General features: G+C 40.8%; 1 protein-coding gene across 3 annotated transcripts in view; it reads left to right on the forward strand.

Annotated features, from left to right (window-relative positions):
* DOCK8 (dedicator of cytokinesis 8) overlaps positions 1-22,153 on the forward strand; it is a 239,502-nt gene that overhangs the window by 72,605 nt on the left and 144,744 nt on the right. For all 3 annotated transcript variants that reach the window (XM_069576387.1, XM_069576389.1, XM_069576388.1), the window contains 2 exons: positions 3,836-4,011; positions 6,723-6,794. In XM_069576387.1, the coding sequence (XP_069432488.1) occupies positions 3,836-4,011; positions 6,723-6,794 (248 nt within the window). The remainder of the gene's footprint in view (positions 1-3,835; positions 4,012-6,722; positions 6,795-22,153) is intronic.

Here is a 22,153-nt window from a genome sequence, read left to right on the forward strand (position 1 = left end):
CATTTGATCTCTGGTTCCTCTGCCTTTTCTAAAACCAGCTTGAACATCAGGAAGTTCACGGTTCACGTATTGCTGAAGCCTGGCTTGGAGAATTTTGAGCATTACTTTACTAGCGTGTGAGATGAGTGCAATTGTGCAGTAGTTTGAGCATTCTTTGGCATTGCCTTTCTTTGGGATTGGAATGAAAACGGACCTGTTCCAGTCCTGTGGCCACTGCTGAGTTTTCCAAATTTGCTGGCATATTGAGTGCAGCACTTTCACAGCATCATCTTTCAGGATTTGAAATAACTCAACTGGAATTCCATCACCTCCACTAGCTTTGTTTGTAGTTATGCTTCCTAAGGCCCACTTGACTTCACATTCCAGGATGTCTGCCTCTAGGTGAGTGATCACACCATTGTAATTATGTGGGTCGTGAAGATATTTTTTGTACAGTTCTTCCATGTATTCTTGCCACCTTTTCTTAATATCTTCTGCTTCTCTTAGGTCCCTACCATTTCTGTCCTTTATCGAGCCCGTCTTTGCATGAAATGTTCCCTTGATATCTCTAATTTTCTTGAAGAGATCTCTAGTCTTTCCCATTCTGTTGTTTTCCTCTATTTCTTTGCATTCATCACTGAAGAAGGCTTTCTTATCTCTTCTTGCTATTCTTTGGAACTCTGCATTCAGATGCTTATATCTTCCTTTTTCTCCTTTGCTTTTTGCTTCTCTTCTTTTCACAGCTATTTGTAAGGCCTCCCCAGACAGCCATTTTGCTTTTTTGCATTCCTTTTCCATGGGGATGGTCTTGATCCCTGTCTCCTGTACAGTGTCAGAAACCTCCGTCCATAGTTCATCAGGCAACTCTATCTATCAGATCTAGTCCCTTGAATCTATTTCTCACTTCCACTGTATAATCATAAGGGATTTGATTTAGGTCATACCTGAATGGTCTAGTGGTTTTCCCTACTTTCTTCAATTTAAGTCTGAATTTGGCAATAAGGATTTCATGATCTGAGCCACAGTCAGCTGCTGGTCTTGTTTTTGCTGACTGTATAGAGCGTCTCCATCTTTGGCTCAAAGAATATAATCACTCTGATATCAGTGTTGACCGTCTGGTGATGTCCATGTGTAGGGTCTTCTTTTGTGTCGTTGGAAGAGGGTGTTTGCTATGACCAGTGCATTTTCTTGTCAAAACTCTATTATTCTTTGCCCTGCTTAATTCTGGAAGCAGGAATGGAAGCTTCTACTTACTAGTTATTAGCGCTAGTATCCACATTGCTGCCAATTTTGCTTCAGTGTAATTTTCCAGTGTATCTTTTCAATGCCTCTGCTTAAATAATTGATATTCCTTATGATAAACTTATATTTAGTATTATTTTAATGAATGAATTCACAATTATTAATTTGAGGAGCCATTCTCATGGGAAGTTCAGAGTAGAGCTTGTGCATGGTAGTAAATCGATTTTTAACTGTCTTCTAAACACACTTACTGCTGTCTCATGTTTTAATTATTTCTGGAAATCTAGATTGCATGGAGAACCTGCAAGATAAAGCAAAATTAGGAGTCTCCCTAGATTTGAATTCTGCATGGACTACTTCCCAGCTATGTAGTCATACCTGGGTGAATTATTAAATTTCTAGCCTCAGTGTCCTCATCTGTAAAATAAAACCTTACAGAGTTCTGGTGAGGATTAAATAAGATAATGTCTAGAATGACAACTTCTTGGCATGTAGTGCTCAACAACTTCTAGTTCAAGGGTATAAAGTTAACAGTAATAAGGTGAAATATGCAAATGGCGCAGCCTCTTCATTTCAAGGTGAAGTCATTTCAGTCCCTTTCCCTGAATTCTGTGCCATGTTGTGGTAGGGAGTGGGAAAGTCTGCTTTATTTTGGGGGGTTGGTCTCATGACAGTCTACAGTAGATTTTTTTTGTGGTTCTGTGCATGTATAATGCCTGTTGTTCCCCTTGGCAGATGTCAACAGTGTCTTTTTGCAAACTCTGTCCCCACCTGCTTCTGCATAGGCTGACCCCAGGCTCTCTGAGCCTGCTGCTGGCCCCAGCTGCTTCATTTGGAAAGACCCACTCTAAGAACTGTGCTCCTCTTCTTAGTGACCTCCAGGTCCCCAGTCAGAGCCCAGGGAGACTTCTGTGTCCTCAGTCATGCCTCATAGAGCCTTGGGCTACCAGGGGAGTGTCTTTGCACTCTCCTAGTGAAGGATTTCCTGTTCCCTTCCCTTCTGCCCTCTTTGATCCAGCTGCCATAGGGCATTATGTGAGCCAGCCCTTCAAGAATCTCAGACCAGGAAGGCCTGTGTTTGCTCCCTTGTCAGCTTTGTCCTCACCCTTCCCTATGTCACTTGCGTCTCCACCACTACCAGGGACACAGAGGTGAGAGGAGACAGGGCAAGCCACACATACATTCTCTAATCTTCTTGCCTCTTCCATGACACTTTCTTCCCCTTCTCCAACCTGGAGCCTTACATCTAGTCTGGTGTACGGTTTCAGGATGATGAAAAACCGGTTTTGTCAGCACTTTCTTTGGATCTGTCCTTGTTTCAGAGCGAGACAGTACAAGTCAAGAATCTGGGGAAAAAAAAGAAAAAAAAGAATCTGGGGTGTTTGCTGGACTGATGACTCCAAATAGTCTGCCATAAATGAACGCATGGAGCTGCTGCTGCTGCTGTTGTTATTACCACTACTTCTACCACTACTACACACGTCAATTTGATCTAAATTATCTTTATTCCATTAAGGCAGTGGTTTCCTAAGTCTAAGTGAGTTTCACAAGGTAGAAAAAATATTTGTTGAATTGCCAACTGTTTCTTTTACCACCTGGTGGCTCAGAGGGTAAAAAATCAGCCTGCAGTGTGGGAGACCCGGGTTCAGTCCCTGGGTTGGGAAGATCCCTTGCAAAAGGGAACGTCTGGAGTATTCCAGTATTCCTGCCTGGAGAATCCTGTGGGCAGAGGAGCCTGGTGGGTTACAGTCCAGGGGGTCGAAAAATGTTGGATGTGACTGAGAGACTCACACTTTCATACATTTTCTTTTATCACCTGAGGAAAATTAATTTTTAAATTGCCATCTATTTTTAACATTTTTCCCCCCACCCCACTGTGGAAGGATATAATTGAAGAGCAAAAAAAAAAAAGACAAACACCAAAACAAAAATCAACACCAAAAAGTCCCTCCAAAACAATCCTTTTAAAGCAAGTACATTTAGCCTTACGAGTACTTAGCCCATTGTCCTTAGTTTGCTCATTTAAGTGCAGTCAGTGACAGTTCCTTCCCTGCCAGCACCAGGCGGCCCAGCAGTATTTGGAAATCACTGCCTTGGAGTGTCCCAGCTACCCAGGCTGGTTCACTGTGGGCTGTGATTACGAATGAAGTGCTTTCAAGAATCAGTGTAGAGGATGACTCAGGCCAAATAAAACACTGTACCTGAATACTCTGAGTTGACTTTACCTGAATTTCTAGAAAATTGCCTGCAGTTTGCTGCTTCACTATATTTGGGTAAACATGGCCTCAGAGAGCTTTGGCAAGAGAAATTATAAAAATGCAGCAAAACCTTGTGATTTCATTTTGGATCTCCTTAGGAATCCTCATCAAGATGCAATTAAACAGAGAAAAATTCTGCCTTGGGGTGTGATTTTAATTACTCACCGTGTTCTGACTTGACTCTCCACGCTGCGTTTCTTTTCCTTTCCGTATCACCGCTTCTATGTTTGACATCTTCTCTAAACACAGCCCCACTTAGCTGGGAGGAGAGGGAGGGCAAGGCATGCATCTACTGTCACCTTAGTGCTTTTATCCCAGACCGTGTGGGAACGTCCTTGTCCTTTCCTTGCCCCTAGCCTCAGTTCTATGACCCAGTGGAGCCAGTGGACTTTGAAGGACTTCTGATGACACACCTGAACAGCCTGGATGTGGAGCTTGCCCAGGAGCTGGGAGACTTCTCCGAGGACGACTTGGATGTGGTGTTCACGCCGAAGGAATGTCGAACTTTGCAGCCCTCTTTGCCGGAGGAAGGGTAAATTGTTTTTTGAAAATGTGGATGGGATTATGACTGTCGTGACTGTTCGTGGTAAGGGGGAGATACCCTAATTCTGGACTTTCTTACAAGTGACACTACTCAAATCTATCAAGATGTGCAGGATAACTTCTATGGTACTATCACTTCTAGGTAGATAGTTTTTGAATTGGTTTGACCAAAGGCTTTGAAAAGCCACTTGGGGTTTAAGATAGTTAAAGGACTACAGTGGTAGAAAATGGACTGCTTAAGAAGAAGTGAAGAGCGCAGGCTCTAGACCCAGACTGCCCAGGTGTCAGCTCAGTGACCATGGATGTCATGAGACCTCAGGAAATCTCAGTTTCTGAAAATAATAATCATTGAACTGCTTCCATTCAGAAGCATTTTAATTGTTTCCCATATATGAGACTGGATCAAGTCACAAAAGTAAGTTCAATCCACTTTTCTTGAGCATCTCCTATGTACTGAGAACAGGGATAGAAAGATGAATAAGGCCAAGTCTCTGCTTTTGAAGCAAGTTTTGTCAAGTGGAAAAACAATGGGGAAAGCTCTGTAGTGTGAATATGTGAATAGCTACTTAAGGTTGAGTTTCTTCAGTGGATTAATCCATGTAGTTATAGGTGTGGGCATTGGTATCAAATGATGGAGTTATTTTTAGATGTAACATCTTTATTTCCATAGTGTAGAAAGCAGTGTCTCTTTGGAGGTTTAAGGTGAGCTTTTATTTGCATTCATTTTCTAAAGCAGATTAAGATTCACATCCTTCTGGACATTTTCAACCTTCTCTTCTTTCCCAAAAAGTCCTGGAAAAGGTATCGTGAAACAAGCCGCTGCCCTCATTACCCGGGGATATTTCAGTTTTAGTTTGGATTTTATTTCATCACCATTTAGGAAGTTGGATGACAATGGCATGGTATTATTTTGACCCTTTGTTCTTTGCTTAGATAGTTCTTATTCACATAGAAGAGCTGACCACACTCTCAGCTCTTAACATTTTGAAGACACTCACTTCCCAGAAAACAAAATCATGGTGATCTTGGGAAACGTTCTTCCCTGTTGTCAGTCCATTTGTTCAGATGTGACTCTCACATTGGTAACATCTATTATTGTTACCTTTGGTAGAGAGTCATTTAGTTTTATTTCTTTGTGTAAAATATATGGCTGTCTTCAAATGAGATCAGAATCTTGGGAAAGCCTGTTTAAAATACAGTCAGTTTACATGTAGGAGGATTCTTTTTTTGGAATTTGATAGAAGAGAGAACTTTTTCCTACCAGTTTTTGAGCATAATATTGCCCTGTCACCAGAACTGATAACTAACACATTATCTGTCTGATGGCTTTCAAAATCTCTGCTGTTTCAATTGTTGCCCAAAAGTCTGGTGTATAATTAAAGCCCGGGAAAGTGTCATCATCATCAGAGCAAACAGCAGCTGACTCCTGTTGAACCCACTTGCCTATGTAGGAACTCGGTGTTGAGGTGTGATAGTGTAGTGGGTGTAAGCCTACACTCCCAAGTGAACATCCTGGGTCAAGTCCCTGCTCTTCCACTTGCTGAGTGACTTTGAGCAAGATGTTTTCATCTCCTGCCTCTGCAAAATGAGAATAATATTAGTGCCTGTTCTAGAGCTGACTGACACTGACTGAATCAATACACATAGAGGGATGGCCCTAGAGTCTAGTGCAGGAGTGGCACACAAATGTGACCTGTCACAGGAGGTCTCACTATGTGCCAGACACTCATCTGGCACACTCGTCTGGTTCTGTGCCAGAACCTCACAGACTGACTTCATCTTTGTCACAGCTCTCCCAAGGAGCACTACCTGACTACCGTCACCACGTACGATGAGGAAACTGAGAAGGGTTCAGTGATTGGCCCAAGGTCACATAAGGAATAAGGAATGGGGCTGGGGTTTGGGTGGTTAGGGCCCAGAGACCACACATCTGACGTTTACAATATTCCGTCTAAAACTAGCAGGCAGTCCACAAGGCAGGTACTGTCCATCTTTTTACAAACCAGAAAATGATAACTTAGAGCATTTAGACCTGTTTATCTATAATACCAACACATTTGGAAGAACAGCAAAACGACACAAAACAAAAAACAAACAAAAAAACCCCACCTTTGCTATTGTGGGGAATTAATGATTTCTAATTTCCAGACTCTGAAGTATTCCAAGAGTCTCTCTCACGACTCACTCTATACCAGTAGACAAAAGCCACCCGACTTAGTAATCACCAACCAAAGCCAGGGCCTGTCAGCTCCCGAAAGCACAAGACAACTCCTCTCTCATGGACTTCCAAAAAGAAAACATGCAAGTCCTAACGGTTACACATGAGCAAAAATATGCGCAGATCACCCTTGGGACAGGTTGGTGTCTGTCTGTACTTATTCTTCTGCTTTCTGTGTGATTACAGCTGGCTCTACCTGTCTTGTGTCAGAATGCCTTCAGGGATAGGTATAGTCTAACACGGTTCTCTGTAATAAAGAAAATGCATAAAGCATAAAATGCCAACATGTTTGTCTCATCAAAGTAAAAATGTTACTGCCTTAGGAATATTTCAGATACTTGAAACAATTGGAAAACAACACCCTTCCCATTCTCAGTTGATACGGCTTTGAAATCATGCTGCTCTCCTTGGTTATGATAAAGGATTGCTTCATTGTTTTTACCTGGTGATAACTTGTTTTATGTTTTTTTCTGTCTCACTAGGGTTGAACTTGACCCACACGTCAGGGACTGTGTTCAGACCTATATTCGGGAGTGGCTAATTGTGAATCGGAAGTAAGTTCATTTTTTTCCCTCTTCACTTGTATATTTACTTTATATTGTTAGCTTTTTTTGATAACTTTAAAAAAATTAATAAACTTTTAAAAAACAGTTGAGGCTCATAAGAAAATTGATTAGAAAGAAATACTGATAATTCTCAAATACTATGTCTTACACATTTCCCTCTATTTTTAACATATTGGGATATATATTTTTTTGTCCTTAAATGGCCATGACTATTGATTTTGAAGATTATAAATAAATTTTACCATAAAGGTAAATTTGTAAATACAAAATCCATTAATAGTGAGGGTTTGACTATATTTTGTATCACTTTTCTGCTCAAACACCTTCTAAAGTGTCCTATTTTCTGCTGTATCAAATATAAACACCACCTGCTTGCCTTTCAAGGATTTTAACAATCTGGCTCTACTCTATCTACTGAAACTGTATCGCTTAACTCCTGGAGCCCCATCCTTTCTCTGGGCTGGCCTCTTTCTCACTGTTGCCCCATGTGACCAACTCAGTCCTTCCCCCACACCTTTGCTCTTGCTGTCTCCCCTCTGAGCATGCCATCTCTTCTTTCATCTATCTTCCAAATCCTACCTGTGGATAAAAGGTCAAGTCAAATTTTTCTTGTGCAACTTTCTCTGATTAATTTATTCTTCCTTGATAGAATTTTACCTAAGTATGGAACATTTGATACAATTGATGAGCCAGTGTTGGTACATTATTATTAACTAAATTCCATAGTCTACTATAAGGCTTCTTTTTTATGTTGTATGTTCTGTGGTTTGACAAATGTATAATGACATTTATCTGCCACTGGAGTATCATCCTGAATTGTTTCACTGTCGTAAAAATTCCCTGTGTGCCGTCTGGTCATCCCTTCCTGGCAACCACTTATGTTTCTTCCGTGTCCCTCTATGTCTTTTTGTGACTTGATATCTCATTTTGTTTTTTGCTGGATAATATTCCACTGCATGGATTTACTCATAGTTTTATTTATCCACTCACCTATTGATAAAGGACAGAAACGGTAGGGACCTAACAGAAGCAAAAGACACTCAGAAGAGGTGGCAGGTATACACAGAAGAACTGTATAAAAAAGATCTTCACGATCCAGATAATCACGATGGTGTGATCAGTTACCTAGAGGCAGACATCCTGGAATGTGAAGTCAAGTGGGCCTTAGGAAGCATAACTACAAACAAAGCTAGTGGAGGTGATGGAATTCCAGTTGAGTTATTTCAAATCCTGAAAGATGACTCTGTGAAAGTGTTGCACTCAATATGCCAGCGAATTTGGAAAACTTAGCAGTGGCCACAGGACTGGAAAAGGTCGATTTTCATTCCAATCCCAAAGAAAGGCGATGCCAAACAATGCTCAAACTACTGCACAATTGCACTCATCTCACACGCTAGTAAAGTAATGCTCAAAATTCTCCAAGCCAGGCTTCAGCAATACGTAAACCGTGAACTTCCTGATGTTCAAGCTGGTTTTAGAAAAGGCAGAGGAACCAGAGATCAAATGGCCAACATCCGCTGGATCATGGCAAAAGCAAGAGAGCTCCAGAAAAACATCTATTTCTGCTTTATTGACTAAGTCAAAGCCTTTGACTGTGTGGATCACAATAAACTGTGGAAAATTCTGAAAGAGATGGGAATACCTTGAGAAACCTCTTGAGAAACCTCTTGAGAAACCTGTATGCAGGTCAGGAAGCAACAATTAGAACTGGACATGGAACAACAGACTGGTTCCTAATAGGAAAAGGAGTACGTCAAGGCTGTATATTGTCACCCTGCTTCTTTAACTTCTATGCAGAGTACATCATGAGAAACGCTGGGCTGGAAGAAACACAAGCTGGAATCAAGACTGCCGGAAGAAATATCAATAACCTCAGGTATGCAGATGACACCACCCTTATGGCAGAAAGTGAAGAGGAACTAAAAAGCCTCTGGATGAAAGTGAAAGAGGAGAGCGAAAAAGTTGGCTTAAAGCTCAACATTCAGAAAATGAAGATCATGGCATCTGGTCCCATCACTTCATGGCAGATAGATGGGGAAACAGTGGAAACAGTGGCTGACTATTTTTCTGGGCTCCAAAATCACTGCAGATGGTGATTGCAGCAATGAAATTAAAAGACGCTTACTTCTTGGAAGGAAAGTTATGACCAACTTAGACAGCATATTCAAAAGCAGAGACATTACTTTGCCAGCAAAGATCCGTCTAGTCAAAGCTATGGTTTTTCCAGTAGTCATGTATGGATGTGAGAGTTGGACTATAAAGAAAGCTGAGCACCGAAGAATTGGTGCTTTTGAACTGTGATGTTGGAGAAGACTCTTGAGAGTCCCTTGGACTGCAAGAAAATCCAACCAGTCCATCCTAAAGGAGATCAGTCCTGGGTGTTCATTGGAAGGATTGATGTTGAGGTTGAAACTCCAGTACTTTGGCCACCTGATGCTAAGTAAGAGCTGACCCATTGGAAAAAACCCTGATGCTGGGAAAGATTGAGGGCAGGAGGAGAAGGGGATGACAGAGGATGAGATGGTTGGATGGCATCATCGACTTGATAGACATGGGTTTGGGTGGACTCTCGGAGTTGGTGATGGACAGGGAGGCCTGGCGTGCTGGAGTTCGTGGGGTTGCAGAGTTGGACACTACTGAGCAACTGAACTGAACTGAATTGAAGGAGAAAGTTACATTTTAAACACAAAGAATAGAGATCTTTTGTTTCTATTCTGATGAATTTCTGGTGGGGGGGGTGTAGGGGTTAATGAATCAAAATTTGACCTCAAATTTAAAGGTAACATTTAAATTTGTGACCAAGAAATAAATTACTTGCCTTCTAGTCACTGTTGGCTCAGTCAATAAAGAAGCTGCCTGCAATGCAGGAGACCTGGGTTTGATCCCTGGGTTGAGAAGATCCCCTGGAGAAGGGAATGACAACCCTCTCCAGTAGTCTTGCCTAGAAAGTCTGATGGACAGAGGAGCCTGGTGAGCTATATAGTCTATGGGGTTGCAGAGAGTCAGACATGACTGAGTGACTAATACTTTCACTTTCTAGTAAAAAACGTCCTTCTCTCTTGGGTTCATCAGATGTTCTTTGATATTGTCCTGAGCTTTATGTCTCCATGCCAGTGACCTTGACAGTTGCCTCTAATGAGAAACATCTACCCATGCTAGAATTCTCAATGTGTTTGTGTATACATGTTAGGGAGCTGGCTGGGTAGAGTCAGCAATAGGGGGCACACTCCACTCACCCGGCTAGAGAAACATCAGAGAGCCTGATGTGTGACAACACATAAAAATTTGGAATTCTTATTTCCTCACCTCTCTTATACTCCAGTAAGAATTTTTTTCTGTGGAATAAATGATGAAAGACTTTGGAGACTGGGTTTTATCCAGCGCCTGGAAATGCCATTGAATTTGTGCTGATGTGTTTTGGAGTAATGTCAGTAATGCATACTATTTTCAGTAGCTGACAAATAGAAAGCTTTGCTTGTATGAAGTAATTAAGAGAAAGATGTTAATCTATTGTCTATTCTGAAGTGAATGGAAAACCAAGCTTGCTGGGCAGTCAGATAAGATTATACTTTGGTGATAATAAATAAAAGATTTCAGAACAAGTTGTTCTCATGCTTTCAAATGTTATAATTAGAGATACTTTCTGGATATGAAGGTTCTAAAAAAATCTGAGAAGGCCAATAAATAGGTCCATTTTGCTACATTTGGTTTTTATTTTCTGTTTGGGACAGTGCACTTTTTCATTCTTCATGGCAATTCCCATTGGAATTTTTTTTCTCTATCTTGAACAAACTTAAAAGACTCTTCTTAGAATACTCATTGTAAAAATTTTAGAGATCATAAGGAAACAAAAAAACTCAAGTTCACTATAGACAGATAACCATCATTAACATTTGATGTGTTACCTTTGAATCATATTTCTGTTTATATTTATATAAAACTTAAGTCAGATTATTATTTGCAGCATGTTTTTTCAGTCTTTGCAGTAAGTGATAATTAGCTCTTTGCTATTAAATATTTTCTTCAACACAGTTTTTAATAATTGTATAATATACATAGATACAAAAATTTATTTAACCAATTTTCGTGTTTAGATGATTCCCTGTTTTTCAGTGTCATACCCAGCAGAGCAACATTCTTGTGTTTAGTTGTGATTTTTTTCCTTTGGAACAAATTCCTATAAGAGGCGTTTCTGTGTTTAAGTATATGCACAAATTTAAGGATTTGGGAATAAGATATCAGAGAGATTATTAACAATATATGCATGAATCGTCAAGAATATTGGATGTTTTCTTTTCATAAATTTCTAATTTTTGTGAAAAGGTAGTCTATTATTTGCATTCCTTTGGTTGTTAGATTTGGTATCTTTTTTCTGTAAATTTGCTGACCATTTGTAAGTTTTCCCTGGTGCTCTGCTTATTCATTAAATTCAGGTATCTCTATTAATGGTTTTGTCTGGTCATGTTTATCTCTAGGACTGCTTTCATTTGCTAAAACACTAACTCTTTGTCTTTCACATAATACAAATTCCTTACCCAGGAATACTTTTTTTAACATTCAAAATTATTTATTAATGAAATCTATATTAGCAAGTTTCCTAATGGTTTATATTTTTGCTGTCATGCTTAAATTTAATCCACAAACCTAATATTATTTACTGAGAATTTTGGATTAAAATGTCAGTCTAGACAATTAGCCCCTTTGATTATTGCTTCTGTTCCCTTGTGTGTCTCTACTTGTTTTTATCTCTTCTGTAGGAACAGTAATTATTCATATATTTATTCTATTCAAGCTTTGTGTCTTTGTATTTTCACAAAACAAAGCAATGTCTGTTTTAACATTATGTTTGGCAACGTATAGAATGTCAGACTTGTCACTGGCCCTGTTATCTTCACGTTTGGCTAGTGGACCAGTCTGTTTCCCAGAAATTAGCTAATGGATAGGTAGAAGTGTGCAACTTTGAAACTCATTGTCAGTTTCTGGAAAGCTTTGACTAGTGTTTTACTGAGAAAGCATCCTTTTCTACTATTTGACCCTTTGGTATGCTAAATCTGATACTCTAACATAAAGGCTATAATTTCTAGCACACACTCCTCCCAGGATCATTCTCCCCTCATGTGTATCCATAATACTTTATTTGCAAGGAGCATCCAGTACGTTATTGCCAGATGCCCTTCATCTCCTAACTCTACATATGTTTTAGGCTGGTTGTTTTCTGTGAGTTGTTTCTATATGGTTGCCGATTGATGGTAGAAAGAGAAAGGCAAGGAAGGTGGTGGTTCTGGTGATGGTTCATGTCAGTAAAACCAGGTGGAACCTGTGAGTGGCTTCGTAGATAAACCACTACAATGAAGAAGGAGAATTTAGATTTCTGACTATTATTATAGACATTGACTAATCAGGGACTGGCAAGAAGGAAAGTACAAATGCTATCCTCTATGTTCCCCTTTGGGGAGACAAAGTATGGTACATCCTTCTCCTTCTAGCTTCATTGGATCCACAGAAATTCTGTCTACACTTAGGCATTACGTTTTCTGTTTTGGTGAGTTTCCATTTTTCTGTGTCTTCATAGGCTGGGAAGTTGGAGGAAGTCACATAATTCCTGACCAGTTGTTAATTGGTGATTAATGAGCTTTCATTTTAATTTGTTATTTTATGTGTCAAATAGTGTGTGCCTGTTTTGAAAGAAACCAAGCAATAAGGAGTATACTAAGTAGAAAGAAATCAAGCAATAAGGAGTGTACAAAGTAAAACACTAGTCTCTTGCCTCACTAATCGCTTGCTCCCTGTCCTCTTCAACTCGCTCTTTTTTTTAAAACTTCTTCTCAGATTTATTTTGTATTGAAGTAACATTAGTCTATAGCATTGTATGTTTTACATATACAATGTTATATTTCTCTTTCTATGTATGCTACAGTATGCTCACTACCAAAATAATTGATTTCTATCTGTCACCATATGGTAGATCACCTTTACTCATTTCATCCTCCTTTTGCCCCTAACCCTCCGCCAGTCTGTTCTCTATGTTTTGGAGAGTTTTTTGTTTTCTTTCTACCAATTCTAAACTGCATAGAGATCATTGAGTAGCCTTCCAGATCCTCTTTTGATCCCCTCACACACACATATGAATACTTATAGTTTATATAAATATTTATATATGCCAAATATATACACACATACATATTTTACATACATGCATAATTGTTTTCAATAATGTGTTTGGCATCTTCCCATATCAAAGACCTATCTATCCCTTTCTTTTAAAATGCTGCCTGGCATTCCAGGTGCGAAGGAATGTATTATAAATTATTGACTTCTTTCTGTTGTTAGACACTGCAGTTGTCTCCATTTTTCATGATATAAATGATACCATAATGAAAATCCATTCACATTTGCCTCTACACATGTGTGGATATTTCTGAAGGTAGAAATGGAACCATATAGTCTAGTAAGTACTTCCAAATTCTTCTCCAGAAAAGTTGTGTTAATTTACTCCAATACCAACTGGGCATGAAACTGCCCTTTCCCCCCATATCCTTGCCAATGCTGTATATTATTGATTAAACTAAAACTTGAATTCCTCTAATCTTATTCTAGTTATTGTTTTTAAACTGGAAGCTATTGCTGCAGCTGCTACTAAGTCGCTTCAGTCGTGTCCGACTCTGCGACCCCATAGACGGCAGCCCACAGGCTCCTCCGTCCCTGGGATTCTCCAGGCAAGAATACTGGATTGGGTTGCCATTTCCTTCTCCAGTGCATGTATGCATGCTAAATCACTTCAGTCGTGTCCAACTCTGTGCAACCCCATGGACAGCAGCCCACCAGGCTCCTCTGTCCACAGGATCCTCCAGGCAAGAATACTGGAAGCTGTTATACTCACTTTAGTAAGATTGTTTTCTATCATGGCGTTTTCTTCTCTTACTCATCCTAAAATCCCAGTTAAATATACACCTACCATACACCCTTTTCTCCTTTGCCTTTTGCTTCTCTTCTTTTCATAGCTATTTGTAAGGGCTCCTCAGACAACCATTTTGCCTTTCTTTTTCTTGGGGATGGTCTTGATCACTGCCTTCTGTACAATGTCACAAACCTCCATCCATAGTTCTTCAGGCACTCTGTCTATCAGATCTAATCCCTTCAAATCTATTTGTCACTTCCGCTGTATAATCGTAAGGGATTTGATTTAGGTCATACCTGAATGGTCTAGTGGTTTTCCCTACTTTATTCAATTTCAGTCTGAATTTGGCAATAAGGAGTTCATGATCCGAGCCACAGTCAGCTCTCGGACTTGCTTTTGCTGACAGTATAGAGCTTCTCCATCTTTGGCTGCAAAGAATGTCAGTTCAGTTTGGTTCAGTCGCTCAGTCATGTCCGACTCTTTGTGACCCCATGGACTGCAGCACGCCAGGCCTCCCTATCCATAACCAACATCTGGAGTTTACTCAAACTCATGTCTATTGAGTCGGTGATATCATCCAACCGTCTCATCCTCTGTTGTCCCCTTCTCCTCCCACCTTCAATCTTTCCCAGCATCAGGGTCTTTTCAAGGGAGTCACTTCTGCTCATCAGGTGGCCAATCCTTCCAATGAATAGTCAAGACTAGTTTCCTTTAGGATGGACTGGTTGGATCTCCTTTCAGTCCAAGAGACTCTCAAGAGTCTTCTCCAACACCACGATTCAAAAGCATCAATTCTTCGGCACTCAGCTTTCTTTATAGTCCAATTCTCACATCCATATATGACCACTGGAAAAACCATAGCTTTGACTAGACGGACCTTTTTGGCAAAGTAATGTCTTTGCTTTTCAGTATGCTGTCTAGGTTGGTCGTAGATTTTCTTCCAAGGAGCATGAATATCTTAGCTATTGTAAATAGTGCTGCAGTGAATATAGGGTATATGTATCTTTTCAAATTGGAGTTTTCTCCAAATATATGCCTAGGAGTGGGATTGCTGGATCATATGGTGGTTCTGTTATCAGTTTTTAAAGAAGCCTCTATACTGTTTTTCACAGTGGCCCCACCAACAGTGTAGGAAGGTGTGTGGAGACCTTTTCAAGCAATATTTCATAAGAAGTGACTCTTTGAAAAATTTATGAAAATGATTTTGGTTCCAGTTTGCTCTAAGTGTGCAAATGGTAGTGATAAAAACAGAGTAGATTTATGTGTGACTACGCTCCATTTTATAATATTTATTTTATACTTTCTAACAGATTTTTGAGAGAGAGCCTCATATGGAATTTCATAAACTTGCTAGCTTTTTCAAAGTTATTTTCACCAATATAAATAGATCCAGCAACATGTATGTGTAAGCTGGTTGCGTAGGCTTTTCTAGTGTATGAAATCCTTAGGGGACTGTCCCTCGTGATTCAAATAAAAAGCTTCATATGACCTAATGTTCTGGCACAAAACCACCCAACTCAAAATAGTGGAAAATACAGGCAAATTCTAAGTTGCTTCCTAAGATTATACTGCCCTAAATGACTGCACACTGAATTAGTGAATGTTTTTCCTGAGAAATCAAATTTTAAGGGGAAAAGTTCCAAAAGGAATTAACTAACATTAATTTGTTCTAAGGTGGAAAGAAAAGTGTCAATTAAAATTCATAGATCACACGTGCCCTTTGCCTTTCTTAGGACTTGTGCACCTTAGAGGATGTTGGTGTCATAAATTCAGTATCACATGCTTCTTCATGGGGAAACTTGCATGGGCCACAGAAATAAAAATCAGGAAACAACCTAGTTTAAGATCTTATGCACACATAACCAGAACTTGGAGACCAGAACTATATCTGCTTTAGCTTTCTTTATTATTTCATAAAATACACAACTTATTTCCAAATATGCTTGCTTGTGAGTGAACCCCCACAAATCCCCTCCCCAGCACACACACAGGTACAGCCATATGCCTGCCCTCCACCTTTCTTTCGTCATCTCTCTCCGTGCCTCTGTTTCTCCATCAGGTATGGGCATGGCCATGAGGTGAATTCTAGGACATTTCCCCCAGATTTAAAGATAAAGAGTTATATCTATGATTTAAAAGTAAAGAGTTTATACACTATATCTGAAGAAATTCATATCAGATTTTATCCTCAAAAGAAGCTTAAATCTAGGAGAAATGAGACTTTCTGGCTGTTGTTCTTTTGCTATTTTATGTAAGTGGATGCTTTCTTTTCTGTCCTTGGTTTTAGAATGTTTTCTGAAGTCCTTTACATGGATCCCCAAAGACATAAAAAATAGGCATTTTTTTTTAATGAGGTACAGAATAGTGTTAAAAATTCATTTCACAACTTTTCTACTCTAACCCTATATCTGTGCCAGCCCTCAGGGTTTGGGGATGAAAGCATGGAGACTAGATATATTCCATGGCTATGGATTTGAAACCAGAGCAAACTGTGCTCCCCTTCCTCATTCTAGATTTAGCATCTACTTCCCCATTTTAACATCTCAGAAGGTTGCAGAGCTGCCCGGTGGCAGCGTGGGTAAAGCTGGCTGGAGAGGAGAGGCCAAGGATTGGCAAGCATGTAAAGATGACTCATTTCAAAAGTGTCGGCCACAGAAGGCAGAAACCACCATGAAGTAGGTAGTGAGACTGATGGCTGAGTGCCACCAGCTACCAGAGTGCCAGCCTCATTACCCTACCCGGGCATCTGAGCCAAAGAAAGCCACGTTCCTGTTGAACCTATTTGCAGACAAGAAAGAGGCAGAGAAGTAGCCAAGTGGTAGAAGACTCATTCTCATGAAAGGAGCACAGTCTGTTCCTTCTCCAGAGAACTGTATTCCTTTTTTTCAAATGCTGCTGCCGCTGCTGCTGAGTCACTTCAGTCATGTCTGACTCTCTGCGACCGCATAGACAGCAGCCCACCAGGCTCCCCTGTCCCTGGGATTCTCCAGGCAAGAACACGAGTGGGTTGCCATTTCCTTCTCCAGTGCATGAAAGTGAAAAGTGAAAGTGAAGTCGCTCAGTCGTGTCCGACTCCTAGTCGGACTTAGTGACCACATGGACTGCAACCTACCAAGCTTCTCCGTCCATGGGATTTTCCAGGCAAGAGTACTGGAGGGGGTGCCATTGCCTTCTCCTTTTTCAAATACTACTGTTACACGTATGGGGACAATCCAAAGACCAAACGTATTTTGAGAGCGTTCTCTTTAGGGACAGTGTGGTGGAGTACACAGAATCTGGACCATAGAGACTGGGCCTTGGGTCCAGATGCTGGCCCCTTGTGTAATGGCTGTGAGACCCTGGGCAAGTGGCTTAATCTCTCTGAACCACAGTTTCCTCAAGTGTGAAATGATAGGGGGAAATGGTGCTCACTTTGAAGGCCTGTGTAAGGATTGGAAAACAATGCATGTTCCTTTTCTTCTTTTTCCCCTTTCCCTTCCTATACCCTTTTCTCTTTCTTTCCTCTCCTTTGTTGTACAATTTGGTGTGAAAACCATCAGAACAAGTTAGCTATCCCTGCCTCAGGATAAAGATGAGGTGGGCCAGATGAGCTGAGAGGGCCCGAATAAGGAGCTGAAGGCCAGACAGGGTGAGGAGGGCGCACATTCAGGAGGCCTGTGAGGCACAGAGAATCAGAACCTACGTGGTGTGAGGAGGGTGTGTGAGCCTGGGGCGGCCTGGCATGTGCTAACAGAGCAGACATTCTGAGTGGAATGAGGGGAGCACACACGTGGAGGAGAAGCCTACCTGGAGGGGTCAGAGTCCGGTCAAGGATGTCCTCGTTGTGCGGGAGTGTCGCCTGGCACTAAGCGTCAGCATCACAGGGACAACCTGGTGCAGGGTGTCAGAGTCAGAATTTTAGGGAGGCAGCTGGGTGGATGGGGGGGGGTTGATGTTGACAATGGTTACATATAAGGGGAGTGATATGTATTAGGGACAGTAGGTGGCAGATTTTTTTACTGCCTGAGAAGTTAATATGGAAAGGAAGAAAACTTGAATGGATACTGTGATGTCAGATTGAGATCGCAAGGATCAACATGAATTCCCGGTTTTCAGCCCACACATGCATAAGTCACACTCACATACCCTCCCTACTTAACTCTGTTCACTGAAAAGACATAGGAGGATCAATACTTTCATAACAATAAGCACACCCAAAACCAGCATCTTGGCTCCTAAGAATCATTTTCCACTAAAAAGAATCACAACTTCTTGGAGAAATGACTGATACCAGATTTGAGAGAAAAAAAAAAAAGATCACCTTGGAATGTCTTGAGATGGAAAGTAGGATGTGATCAGTGCCTGCTGCGGACATGTGAAAAAGACGTAAGAGCAGCTGAAGGGATTCACCCCGGTCAAATTAAGGACAATTAGAGCACCAAAATAAGTAATAATAGAAATGGAGTAGGATATGTTGAATAAAATAGGAAACTATGAATCTGTAACGATACAAATAAATAAGCTGAAAGCTTGATGAGGCATGAGGCATTTACAATAATCAAACCCAAGTGGAAGGACTTTCTAAAATATAAGAGGCCTAAAATTTGAAGGTCATGAAAGTCAAGGAAACACTGAGGAACTGTTCCGCAGTAAATAAGACTAAAGGCATATGACACGCATGACTTTGGATAAGATCCTTTTGCTCTAAAAGGCATTTCACATTTGGTGAAACCTGAATGGGGTCTGAAGATTAGGTGGTGGCGTGCTGTGATTCATGGGGTCGCGAAGAGTCGGACAGGAGTGAGCAACTGAGCTGAACTGAACTGAACTGAACTGAATGTGTCAATGTTAATTTCCTGAATGTGATGGTTGCATACTAATTATGATGGATAATGCCCTTGTTTATAGCATATGCTCAGTTTCTGACTCTTTCCAGCCCCATGGACTGTAGCCTGCCAGGCTCCTCTGTCCATGGAATTTTCCAGGCAAGAATACCTATTCTTGCCATGGCAAGGTAGCAAGAATACCTGTTCATGGCAAGGTAGCAAGAATACTGGAACAGGTTGGATACTGGATCCTCTAGGGGGATTTTCCCAATCCAGGGATGGAACCTGAGCCTCTGGAGTCTCCTGCATCTCCTGTGTTGGTCAGCGGACTCTTTATCATCAGTGCCACCTGGGGAGCCCTTGTTTGTAGAAATGACACACTAAAGTATTCAGGGGTAATGGAGAATTAGGTCAACTACTTACTCTCAAATGGGTTGGGAGAGGGAAAAGTCTTTTCTACTATATTTTCAATTTTTCTATAAATTTGAAATTGTTTCAAAATAAAAGGAAATTAATATATGTTAGGTGCCTGGCATTGTAATAAAGACCGTTAGTATGTACCTTTTGCCATCCCATGCATTTATTTCACAGCTGCTTTGAGTATATAGGAGCTGTTGTGCCCAAAGACATTTGAGCAATTCACTCTGCCTCTCAGTCCCTAACCTCCCACTTTGGGTTGGTTGGTAATAAGCAGTGCCCGACTAGCACAACAGCACTGGTACAAGGGGTATCATAGTCCCATTTCTTGCCTCAAAGTGGGATAGTAGGACAACTCTGCAATGTGAACATTCCAGAGTCCCCTTGTATAATGCCAATAATTTATCTGAGCCTGCTTCCTTAGTTGACTCCTTCTGCTTCCCCATCTCTCTTACAGGCTTTTCTTTTCCAAAAGTGCACACTCTCAAAAATCATGTGCACTTGAGTCCTTGTCTCAGGCTCAGTTTCTAAGGAATCTCAACTAAGACCATCACTAGTCCAAGAAATGATAGCTGTATTAGCATCAATGATAATACCATTAGATGCAATACTGGTACATGTACTACAGATCTGCTGCTGCTGCTGCTGCTAAGTCGCTTCAGTCGTGTCCGACTCTGTGCGACCCAGAGACAGCAGCCCACCAGGCTCCCCGGTTCCTGGGATTCTCCAGGCAAGAACACTGGAGTGGGTTGGCATTTCCTTCTCCAGTGCATGAAAGTGAAAAGTGAAAGTGAAGTCGCTCAGTCGTGTCTGATTCTGAGCGACCCCATGGACTGCAGCCCACCAGGCTCCTCCGTCCATGGGATTTTCCAGGCAGGAGTACTCGAGTGGGGTGCCATTGCCTTCTCCAACTATAGATCTAAATCCCCTTAATTTGAGGATATGTTGAATTTAAAATCTCCTAACGTGCGAAGAGTTAACTCATTGGAAAAGACTCTGATGCTGGGAAGGATTGGGGGCAGGAGGAGAGGGGACGATAGAGGATGAGGTGGTTGGATGGCATCACTGACTCGATGGACGTGAGTCTGAGTGAACTCCGGGAGTTGGTGATGGACAGGGAGGCCTGGCGTGCTGCGATACATCGGGTCGCAAAGAGTCAGACACGACTGAGCAACTGAACTGAACTGAAACGAACATCTCTATTTCCCTATGTTATTTCTATACGGGACATTTACTTTCTTACCAAAACCAAGAGTAGAACTCTGAAAAGCATTCACTTTAGGATTCCACTACTAGAATTCTCCCTCCAAACAAACACGTGCATGCAGCGGTTTTCCTGGTTAAACTTTTCCATTTTACTCCTTCCAGGAAGTCTTTGTGGATTTCCTTTCCCAGGTGTGTTGCCAAAATCTATGATTTAAATTGGAATTGGAAATTCCAGTTTTCTGATGTGTTAGTAGCTATGGCTCTCAATGAGGGTAGTTGAGGTTTCTGTTTTTTTATCATCTCAGTGACTAGGGTGGACTACTGCTTTTCACACCCTGAAGTGCATTGGACATCACACACTATGAAGGATTGTCCCAAATTCAGCATCCAACACAACGATCACGTCCTTCTGGACATTCAGGGCCGTGAAAATCCAATCTGTAAATATCTGAGCCAAGCCTGTATGCCTTCTTACAAATAGTTTTGAACTGAATTTTCCAAGGAAACAGCTTTCATGTAAACATAGGGGAAATTAAGCTTCATGCTGGTTAGAGCTCTACAGGAGTTTCCCCCCATTTTAGAAATCACATTACTGCCAGCAGCACTGCTTCGTGGTGTTTGAGTCACCCATACAGCATGTCTGTATTGGTTTTGTAGGTGTTATATTGACAGCAATTCTTCCCACAGGTGCAAACAGCTATTTCATTATATTCTCTGGTGCAGTCGTGTCCAAGCATTTGCATATTTACACACATGCTGTTTTATGTTTCTTTTATTTCTCAATAAATAACAGCTGGGACATTTTTATGGACTTATAAAAATAAGGAAGTTGAGTTATAAAGATGGCATTATTAAGTATTTGTTATAGCGAAAGACGATGGTGAGTCTGAGAGATTTGAAAACCCTGGTGTGAGAGGACTATGATATGACTATTTGCTTGTTAGAGTTTCATTTGTTCTCCCATTCAACAAAAGTTTAGATAATACCTCCTGAGGAATACACAGGAATCCTAGCTCAAAGGAATCTGTGTCTTTGGCAAAGTCAGAGTCTAGTGAGGAAGAGCACATATTTAGCAGGGGAGGTAAAAATTTAGACAAGTAATTAGACTGTAATATAGAGCATGATGAAAGCTTGTACGAGAAGTACAAGCAACATGCTTTGAAAATTCACAGAAGGAAGCAGTTAATTCTGGCCAGGTCAGGGAAGGCGAGTGCAAGGGCTGGTCTGTGAATTGGGCTTTCGTGGGAGTGGATTTGTGGGGATGGGGAATCTGCACATAACAGGTCAAGAGTGGCTCAGTGATTTCCACAGCTGGATTGCTGTTTGTAACTGTAGAGGCTGATGAGCCTGGATGGCTTTCCGTACTTTTAGAAAGCAAACAGCTAAGCACCTTGACAGCCAGCATAAGAAATGCATGTCATAATAAGCAATTATTGATCAGGGAGACATTTTTATGGTGTTTTGGGAGTAACTGAATTATATGCACTGATGTGTTTGAATTATAATTGTTTACCAGTTCACTGGGAGTAAAATATGGAGTAATAAAACAGATGATACCCCATTCCTTGATATCCCAGCTCTCCTTGAGCACGACCTTCCTTCAGAATTACCTTAATCACCCAGGATGAAAGACAAAGTCTAAGGGCTTTTATGATGCTGCTCATAACACTCATCAAATGTTTCACTATGGATAATAGACCAAGAATAAATAGCATGTAAACAAGTTTAATTACTTGAGAGCTCCACTCTCTACCAAGACACCAAACACATTCTTAAGTTATTCTCTCTTTAGTTCATTAAAGAAAATTACAGAGGAAATAATGATTAAAATATTTACTGTTACCCAAAGGATGGCAGTAAATAGCAATCCATACAAAATTACCAAAATATATGGAAATAAGATGAGATAAACACGCAGCCATGGCACTGTCTATTCATTAGATTTATTGATCATTTTCAGAAGTCATGAAGAGAAAAAGCATGATTTTTAGAGTGGAGACGGTAAACTTTGTGCCATAGAC

This window comes from Ovis canadensis, chromosome 2, assembly GCF_042477335.2.
Source record: "Ovis canadensis isolate MfBH-ARS-UI-01 breed Bighorn chromosome 2, ARS-UI_OviCan_v2, whole genome shotgun sequence".
Lineage (NCBI taxonomy): Eukaryota > Metazoa > Chordata > Mammalia > Artiodactyla > Bovidae > Ovis > Ovis canadensis.